Genomic DNA, 10,284 nt, shown 5'->3' with positions numbered 1-10,284 from the left:
GCGGTCACAACCAATCTGAAATTTATGATTACTTTTTTTTATATATTTAAAACATTAAATACATTTTCTTGAATTACAATTATTTCATTATCAGACAAAGCGGATGATGCTACCTCTAGAAATATTACTGCTTATACAAATTCGTACTCCTAAAAATGTGCCTTTAAAATTGAACAAGCAATTACGCAGTTAGTGTCTTCCTCATTATTGTCAACCTCCACACAGAAGAGGCACAGTTGGCTCAGGTCATCTAGCAAAACATAATGTCAAGTAGTCTATACATCTTTACATGTATTTTTCAGAGAAAACAGGGAACAAGGGAATAGTATAGGTTTCTTGTAACATAATTATTTAAATACATGTGTTTTAGTGGCCATCTAGTCAGACGTTGGATCAAAGATAACCTTGAAAGGTCCATATAAATGTTGTTTTTTAAAAATATACAATTATATTAAATTAGAAATTGAACATTCTGGTGTTTTGGAGGAGAGTGACTGCTTTTTCTTCTCTCATTATGTTAACATCTTTATCCGTATTTGAAAAGACAATCGACTCCTCCTTCAGAACACATTCAGCAAACTGGAGAAAACATTTGATGGGCATTTCAGTTTTCCCAACAAAATGATGTTACACTTAAGATTCTAATTCGCAAGTATACAAAGACACAGCTATAATATAATTTTACAGTTCTGTTTTGCCTTTTAGTCAGTATACTTTCAGTAGGTTAATTGTACATTACTTATACTCTCATACTTACTTTCAAGGCAAAGACCCCACAAGAAGTAACATCTTGTTGGCATGGGTGAGGAAGGGTACCACACGCCCATCTGGAGATATTACACCCCTTCTCTCTCAGGAATTATCTGAACATATAAATTATGTTAATAAAAGTACAGCATTTTGAAACACTTTATTGATTACAATATAGAGATTAATAACAGAGGGGAATCTGAGAATGCATGGATTCCAGCAGGGTGTGAGCTGAAGTAGTCAAATCTGGAGTTGACAATGGCTGGAATGTAAATGACATGTGCTCATCTGGGATTATCTAACATCTGAGAATGGGCAGGCATTCCCTCGGTCTTGCTGATTATGTGCTGTCATCCAGGTGGAAATGACACCTGCATATCTGATGTAGGAAAAGAGATAAGAGAAAAGTTGAGTGTCCTGTGAATATGTTTATGTATATGTACTGCACATGTGTGTATGTATATATATATATATATATATATATATATATATATATATATATATATATATATATATATATATATATATATACTGCTCAAAAAAATAAAGGGAACACTTAAACAACACAATGTAACTCCAAGTCAATCACACTTCTGTGAAATCAAACTGTCCACTTAGGAAGCAACACTGATTGACAATACATTTCACATGCTGTTGTGCAAATGGAATAGACAACAGGTGGAAATTATAGGCAATTAGCAAGACACCCCCAATAAAGGAGTGGTTCTGCAGGTGGTAACCACAGACCACTTCTCAGTTCCTATGCTTCCTGGCTGATGTTTTGGTCACATTTGAATGCTGGCGGTGCTTTCACTCTAGTGGTAGCATGAGACGGAGTCTACAACCCACACAAGTGGCTCAGGTAGTGCAGCTCATCCAGGATGGCACATCAATGCGAGCTGTGGCAAGAAGGTTTGCTGTGTCTGTCAGCGTAGTGTCCAGAGCATGGAGGCGCTACCAGGAGACAGGCCAGTACATCAGGAGACGTGGAGGAGGCCGTAGGAGGGCAACAATCCAACAGCAGGACCGCTACCTCCGCCTTTGTGCAAGGAGAAGCACTGCCAGAGCCCTGCAAAATGACCTCCAGCAGGCCACAAATGTGCATGTGTCTGCTCAAACGGTCAGAAACAGACTCCATGAGGGTGGTATGAGGGCCCGACGTCCACAGGTGGGGGTTGTGCTTACAGCCCAACACCGTGCAGGACGTTTGGCATTTGCCAGAGAACACCAAGATTGGCAAATTCGCCACTGGCGCCCTGTGCTCTTCACAGATGAAAGCAGGTTCACACTGAGCACGTGACAGACGTGACAGAGTCTGGAGACGCCGTGGAGAACGTTCTGCTGCCTGCAACATCCTCCAGCATGACCGGTTTGGCGGTGGGTCAGTCATGGTGTGGGGTGGCATTTCTTTGGGGGGCCACACAGCCCTCCATGTGCTCGCCAGAGGTAGCCTGACTGCCATTAGGTACCGAGATGAGATCCTCAAATCCCTTGTGAGACCATATGCTGGTGCGGTTGGCCCTGGGTTCCTCCTAATGCAAGACAATGCTAGACCTCATGTGGCTGGAGTGTGTCAGCAGTTCCTGCAAGAGGAAGGCATTGATACTATGGACTGGCCCGCCCATTCCCCAGACCTGAATCCAATTGAGCACATCTGGGACATCATGTCTCGCTCCATCCACCAACGCCACGTTGCACCACAGACTGTCCAGGAGTTGGCGGATGCTTTAGTCCAGGTCTGGGAGGAGATCCCTCAGGAGACCATCCGCCACCTCATCAGGAGCATGCCCAGGCATTGTAGGGAGGTCATACAGGCACGTGGAGGCCACACACACTACTGAGCCTCATTTTGACTTCTTTTAAGGACATTACATCAAAGTTGGATCAGCCTGTAGTGTGGTTTTCCACTTTAATTTTGAGTGTGACTCCAAATCCAGACCTCCATGGGTTGATAAATTGGATTTCCATTGATTATTTTTGTGTGATTTTGTTGTCAGCACATTCAACTATGTAAAGATAAATGTATTTAATAAGATTATTTCATTCATTCAGATCTAGGATGTGTTATTTTAGTGTTCCCTTAATTTTTTTGAGCCGTGTATATATCTTGGTATATCTTTTTTTCTATTTTTTTTTCTATTATTAATATCATTATTGTGTGTTGTGGTTGAGGGGTGCGGGGAGGTTGATGGGGATGGTGGAGGTGCTGGGGGTGTCCTATTGAGAGAGGACCTATTGGGGAGGGGGTTCTTCATGGAGGAACATTCAGTCATAGTTTTGTTTATTATATTATTATTCATTTGTTTATTTGTTCTTATTTTTTTCTATTATTATAACAGTTTACTATGATTATGGATATGCACTCATGTTGACTCATATATTTGAACTTTCTTTTTCGCCCAGAGTACAAATTGTATTATTATTATTTTACTATTACTACTGTACCTACGTTCTTAAAAACTAAAACAGAAAAAGTGTAAAAAAAAAATGTAGGAAAAGCCATAACAGGGAAAAGCACGATGGGATGGGGGATTCAGGGATGGGTAGAGAGAACAGTAGAGGGCTCTGAAAACTATTATTGCTGAAATAACCACTTCCTTTTGTGAGTAGAGTCTAATGCTTCCTGTGGCACACAACACCGGCACCTAAAATGTTCTACCCTTTGAGCTCACGTTCCTCGTATAGAATAAGTAAGTAAGCATTTCACGGTAAGGTCTACACTTCTTGTATTTAGCGCATGCGAAAAATAAAGTTTGATTTGATTTTGATATTAACTCAAAAGTATTCTGGTTCCTGCACCTAAATGTAAACAGTACCGGCAGACAAAATGAGTACCGGAACCTATTTCAGTCCAAGTCAAGCACTGTTTGTAAATATATGTATCATCATCATATCATAATTTAAGTAACAGAGCAACTTTTGTCTCTGCTGTCAGATGATTGACATGAAAGATCCTCTCTGTTAACTTTCGCTAAAAATCCGGGTATTTCAAGGCCACGCCTCTTCTGAAACACTAACAGGAAGTAAAGGGATTACGTTTTTAGTTGAGAGAGCATGACATAAACCCTAATCCGTGTCATGTATATTTAATTATAGCGATCAGAAGAGTAAACTACAGCTTTGCTTTTCTGCATTCTCGCTGTTCATTTTTCTTTTGTGAGACCAATTGACGTGTGATGAGGTGACAGCAAAGGAACCGAAGGTACAATAGGGTCATATTGTCAGAGTTCCAGTTATTGTATACACAACTGTTTGACTACGTATTCTATGTAGTTTGTTCACTCTCTATTTATCCGATTAAACAGTATCATGTACTCATTGTGGCCTAGCAAATGTAACCGTAACGTTTCTGTATCTCTCTAAAGTTACTTGCTAGTACATCGAGGCACAGAAACAGTAGTAAGAGGAACTGAGAAATGAGATCACGTGGGAGGAATGCATAGTCTCTTAATAATGTGATTTTATCCAGAATGAGGAAACAAGAGTGTGCAGATTTAGCTATTTAAGTGTGTGTGCCCACAGCGCACTCTGGCGCCTTACATAACCTCATGCTCTACAGGTGAAGACAACACACCAGCACAAGTGGTTTAACTTGGATAGGCTACTGGTGGATTGACACACACACACAGAGGACATGTGGTGGTTCCAGCAAGGTCTGTGTATTCTACCAGTAGCTCTGGTATTATGGACGACAGCCACGTTCATATTCGATTACATCACAGCTGTGGTGCTGAGACATGTGGACCCACTGGTGCCATACATCAGGTCAGATATAGGCTGATTCCCAAATGCAAACACCATCCTCCTTGTATCCTTGTCTTTTTACATTTATACCTGAAATCACTTCGGTTCATAAATAGGCATTGCATTGTAATAGGAAGTGACTGACATTGTGCTTGTCATGTTTCTGTTCACAGTGACACAGGGACAGTTGCCCCAGAGAGATGTGTGTTTGGAATCATGCTGGACGTGTCAGCATTCCTAGGTAACATCACCTTTACCTCTCTGAGTCCTCTTGAATCTAGCAATCAATTTGAAATCATGTGTATATCGGACTGAATTTGTGACTGTTTTAATGTGTGATCATGTTTGTTGTGGCAGGTGTAGCCACCATGTATGTACGCTACAAGCAGGTCCAAGCCTTGACAGACGAAGAGGAGTCAAAGCTCCATAAACTCAACGTCTTGGGCCTGGTGCTGGGATGGACCAGCTCCTTTGGCATGTGCATCGTTGCTAACTTCCAGGTACCCTTTGAGTTGTGTCCTGTTGTGTATATCTGTCTCTCCATTTCTTTCAGTCTCTCTTCTACAGTCCTTGTTCCACTTTTTCCTATAATGACAATCATGTATGTAGCTGTGATACTGTAAATCAATACCTCCCCCTCTACAGAAAACCACTCTGTTCTTCATGCACCTGGTGGGGGCGATATTGACGTTTGGTGTGGGGGCCCTGTACATCCTGGTGCAGACGCTGGTGTCGCTGTACATGCAGCCTCACGTCCACGGGAAGAGTATATTCTTGGTCCGACTCAGCATTGGAGTGTGGACCTTTGCCAGCATTATCAGCAGTATCCTTGACTATATTTCTGCCAAACATGCAAATATGAAATCATGATTCATTGTTACTTATAGATTGTTGTTGCTATTAGACAATTACAGTGAATGGAAGCTGATAACTTGCACAAATTGCAAGGACCTCTGACAACTGCAAGAGTTGCCCTCTGTAAAACTGCTCTAGCTCCTGCCTGTTGTACTCCTTGACTTCTTCTCTGTGTTTGTGTCATCTGTCATCATGTACAGCAGTCTGCCTGGAGTGGACGTGGCCCATAAACTGCACTGGATACCTGGAGAGACGGTTAGAAACCTTATTTGTGTGTGTGTGTGTGTGTGTGTGTGTGTGTGTGTGTGTGTGTGTGTGTGTGTGTGTAACAGTTCTGTTTGTTGCAGGGCTACATCCCTCACATCATCAGCGCCATCTCTGAGTGGTCTCTGGCTCTCTCCTTCGTCAGTTTCTTCCTCACCTACATCCGAGACTTCCAGGTACTACAGCTCTCATCCTCATTTCCTCTATTCACTTACTTTATCACTAGGGCCACATTTGTTATTGCTGGGCTGCAGTAAAATCCTGCATACCCTATAGCTCTCCTGGGCAGAAGTTGAAGACCACTTTTCTAACAACTGTGCTCCATTTCCCATCTGTAGAAAATAACGCTGCGGGCAGAGGCGGACCTACAGAGTAATCACATGTATGATTCACCACACTACAGCATCACCACACCTCCCAACCAATCAGAGACCTCTCCTTTGCTGGCAGGGGGCATCTGAACAAGACCACTCCTAGTAGTGTGGTGGAGTCGAGCTGTAAATGTCAACATACTGAATGGAATAAATGAGATTATAATGCGGATGGTTCGAGCCTGAATGCTGAAAGCCGTGGTATATTAGACCGTATACCACAGGTATGACCAAAAACATTTGTGTTCTAATTTAGTTGGTAACCAGTTTATAATAGCAATAAGGCACCTCGGCGGTCAGTGGTATATGGCCAATATACCACGGCTAAGGGCTGTGTCCAGGCACTCTGCGTTGCATCATGCATAAGAACAGCCCTTACCCGTGGTATAGTGGCCATATACCACACCCCATCAGGCCTTATAGCTTAATTATAAACAGGGTGGTTCGAGCCCTGAATGCTGATTGACTGACAGCTGTGGTATATCAGACTGTATACCACAGGTATTACAAAACATTTATATCTACTACTCTAATTATGTTGGTAACCAGTTTATAATAGCAATAAGGCACCTCAGGGGTTTGTGATATGGCCAATATACCACGGCTAAGGGCTGTATCCAGGCACTCTTCGTTGCATCACACATAAGAACAGCCCTTAGCCGTAGAATATTCGCCATATACCACACCTCCGCGAGCCTTATTGCTTAAATATAGAATGCTGAGTGTGCGATCAACAAGCACTAAGATACTGCTGATAAGCCTAATTCTTAGATACAGTAGAAATGCCACACGCCCTTCTAAACTGACATGCCTTTTTGATGTCAACTGCACTATTTTCACTGACATTTGGTTCTTGTGTTATGAGCGGTACATATTTTTATTGGGCCTAAGGGCATCATCTAACAAATGTCATCTGTGGTGTGTAAAGGTTTTCATACCTTGTACTTTTTTTAGTGTTCAGAACACAACTATGCTATTCTTATCAACCACTGGATGGTGCCAAAGAGCCAGCAACATGTTTGGTTCTGCTTTCTTACAAGTCGAGCAACCCCCTCAACACAAAAATAGATATGAGCATTTGTTGCGTGAGCTTACGTTGGTTGTCTTTCATGAGAATTTATATTAAGTGGTTTGAAGCAAGGCACTTGAACTAATTATCTAAAAGTATAATGATGCATTTACTCTACTTCACTTGTGCTTCGGAATGCTAAGTTATTGTGCTCTGGCTGTGAAGCCCTCTGTGTTAATGTAGGAGAATAAGGAAATAAGTGTGTTTTGCTTTAGATTTGATCATTACTGAATGGATTGTATTTTTTGTTACTTTTCTATTTGGTTTTGTGCTTTTCTGTTTCTTCCCCAATGATGATTTAAATTACTTCCATACAGACCCATTAAAAAGTAATGAATTCACATCTCTAACATTGAATGGATAAAATATAGGGGATATAAGCAGGTTTTACATTTTACTGAATCTCTGGTTATTAATTTTGTTTCTACTAAAAGTGAATTTTGTTGTATAAAAAAAATGGCAGCTGGCTACTTGTATTTGCACAACAAACACTTGTCTCAAATACATCATTACAGTTGTTGGTTAGCTAGTGAATTTTAGCCATATTAGCATTGATATGAATTCAGTCAAAACACATCAAAACATGGTATCAAGAACAAGATGAAACGAGTCACAATTCCCCACATGGCAGTTTCTTGTCATTGTTGGTAGCCATCTGGCCATCCAGAATTACAACTCATGGACTTCTGCCCCATTGAACTGTGAGGATCTTTTGTGTGACGTTGTCAGCTAACTCATCTATGATGCTCTGGTTATTCATTTGTTTTCTACTAAAAGGTTTATTTTGTTAAATAAAAAATGGCAGCTGGCTACCTGTAGCCACCTGTTTCTATGACCACACTGGAGGTGTGTGGAGGAGGTATTGCCATCATTGCTGTTAACTGACAGGGAAATATTTTAGGCAAATCTGATGTTCCATGTTTCCTAATAAACGGTCACATCTGCAGTAACTACATAGGAGCTTTAATTGTGTTGTCTCCATTCTCAGGAATGGCAAGCATTATACATTCACTGTTGCTTTATAACAGAATAAAAACCTTTTACTTGTATCTAGGTCTGTTACGGTGGCCACTGGCCATATCACGAGTCATGATAGCAGTAAAATTCCATGTCACAGTAATTAGGCTTTTCCAAGCTCTGATGCTGCTGATGGTCATTTATAACCTACCAAACTTGGTAACTGCCTCTCTGTCCCTCTAATCACTCTGACATCAATGCAAATGTCATCAAAAATCAAATAAAACACTTGATAAGAGCCCATGAGCTCATGTTGCGCAACATTTCTATAGGCTATGCAATTGCGTGAGAAAACAGTGATGGCCTCTTAAAAAGAAGATGATTCTATCATCTTTCGATAGGCTAGGCCTACTATATTGATTTCTCAACTTTCCTTATATTTCATGCGACTTCTTTCAAATCATCATTAGAGTCGCATCATGCAGCTATAGAATGTATTAAAAGTCAAACCATATAGCCCAATATTTGTATCACAACATAAATAACTCTAAATTAAGTATACAGTGCCTTTGGAAAAAATTAAGTCTGAATACTTTCCGCTTTGTTACATTACAGCCTTATTCTAAAATGGATTAAAAACAAAAAAATCCTCAGTAATCTACACACAATACCCCATAATGACAAAGCAAAAACAGGTTTTTAGAAATTTTAGCACATTTTAAAATTAAAAACAGAAATATCTTATTTACATAAGTATTCAGACCCTTTGCTATAAGACTCGAAATTGAGCTCAGGTGCATCCTGTTTCCATTGATCATCCTTGAGATGTTTCTACAACTTGATTGGAGTCCACCTGTGGTAAATTCAATTGATTGGACATGATTTGGAAAGGAACACACCTGTCTATATAAGGTTCCACAGTTGACAGTGCATGTCAGAGCAAAAACCAAGCCATGAGTTTGAAGGAACTGGCCGTAGAGATCCGAGACAGGATCTGGGGAAGAGTACCAAAAAATGTCTGCAGCATTGAAGGTTCACAAGAACACAGTGGCCTCCATCATTCTTAAATGGAAGTTTGGAACCAACAAGACTCTTCCTAGAGCTGGCTGCCCGACCAAACTGAGCAATCGGGGGAGAAGGGCCGTGGTCAGGAAGGTGACCAAGAACCCGATGGTCACTTTGACAGAGATCCAGAGTTCCTCTGTGGAGTTGGGAGAACCTTCTAGAAGGACAACCATCTCTGCAGCACTCCACCAATCAGACCTTTATGGTAGAGTGGCCAGACGGAAGCCACTCCTCAGTAAAAGGCACATGACAGCCCACTTGGTGTTTGCCATCCCTACGGTGAAGCATAGTGGTGGCAGAATCATGCTGTGGGGATGTTTTTCAGTGGCAGGGACTGGGAGACTAGTCAGGGCTGAGGGAAAGATGAGCGGAGCAATGTACAGAGAGATCCTTGATGAAAACCTGCTCCAGAGCGCTCAGGACCTCAGACTGGGGCAAAGGTTCCCCTTCCAACAGGACAACCCTAAGCACACAACCAAGAAAATGCAGGAATGGCTTCAGGAAAAGTCTCTGAATGTCCTTGAGTGGCCCAGCCAGAGCCTGGACTTAAATCCGATTGAACATCTCTGGAGAGACCTGAAAATAGCTGTGCAGCAACACTCCCCATCCAACCTGACAGAGCTTGAGAGGATCTTCAGAGAAGAATGGGAGAAACACCCAAATACAGGTGTGCCAAGCTTGTAGCGTCATACCCAATAAGTCTCAAGGCTGTAATCGCTGCCAAAGGTGCTTCAACAAAGTACTGAGTAAAGGGTCTGACTACATATGTAAATGTATTATCAGTTTTAGTTTTTTAAATAAATTATCAAACATTTCTAAAAACCTGTTTTTGATTTGTCATTATGGGGTATTTGTAGATTGATGAGGAAAATGTTTTAATCCATTTTAGAATAAGGCTGTAACGTAACAATATGTGGAAAAAGTCAGGGGGTCTGAATACTTAACGAATGCACTGTAGGAGTACCTGTTTCTTTGTTAACAACTCAACACAGAATAGCCGCATGTGCGTACTCCCTCAAATTGTTTGGAGAAAATATCCTTTATTTTATTCAGCTATGTTCAATTGTATCTTCATACTATAAAATAATTCCACGGAATTCTAAGCAATTGCTGTTTGCTAAATGAACTAGTGTAACCCACAACCATATGGAATAGCCAGATCAGGGCCTAACATAAGGACAACTCAGAGTATGCCATTCTGTTCTTCCA

At 41.2% G+C, this 10,284-nt stretch overlaps 1 protein-coding gene across 2 annotated transcripts; it reads left to right on the top strand.

Moving 5' to 3' along the window:
* The first annotated feature begins 3,337 nt into the window (after window positions 1-3,337).
* Window positions 3,338-8,006, top strand: LOC106583486 (DNA damage-regulated autophagy modulator protein 2). Of its 2 annotated transcripts, none has more exons than XM_014167719.3 (8): window positions 3,338-3,440; window positions 4,310-4,515; window positions 4,668-4,735; window positions 4,852-4,994; window positions 5,140-5,317; window positions 5,522-5,604; window positions 5,697-5,789; window positions 5,952-8,006. In XM_014167719.3, the coding sequence occupies exons 2-8, from the start codon at window positions 4,385-4,387 to the stop codon at window positions 6,072-6,074; spliced, it is 819 nt and encodes a 272-aa protein (XP_014023194.1). In that variant the 5' UTR covers window positions 3,338-3,440; window positions 4,310-4,384; the 3' UTR covers window positions 6,075-8,006. The 2 variants fall into 2 exon arrangements, with proteins under 2 accessions (XP_014023194.1, XP_014023193.1); XM_014167718.3 differs by lacking the exon at window positions 3,338-3,440 and adding an exon at window positions 3,738-3,952.
* The last annotated feature ends 2,278 nt before the right edge of the window (window positions 8,007-10,284 follow it).

This window comes from Salmo salar, chromosome 22 (genome assembly GCF_965601325.2).
Source record: "Salmo salar chromosome 22, fSalSal1, whole genome shotgun sequence".
NCBI classification, from domain to species: Eukaryota; Metazoa; Chordata; class Actinopteri; order Salmoniformes; family Salmonidae; genus Salmo; species Salmo salar.
The sequence above is the reverse complement of the archived record's forward strand: the minus strand, read 5'-3'. Positions and strand labels throughout refer to the sequence as shown.

Bases quoted from the DNA above. Each gene is read 5' to 3' on its own strand.
- LOC106583486 (XM_014167719.3), top strand. From the start codon at position 4,385: ATGTGGTGGTTCCAGCAAGGTCTGTGTATTCTACCAGTAGCTCTGGTA. The intron at 5,605-5,696 runs GTTAGAAACCTT...TGTTTGTTGCAG, and splicing joins ACTGGATACCTGGAGAGACG to GGCTACATCCCTCACATCAT. The intron at 5,790-5,951 runs GTACTACAGCTC...TCCCATCTGTAG, and splicing joins CCTACATCCGAGACTTCCAG to AAAATAACGCTGCGGGCAGA.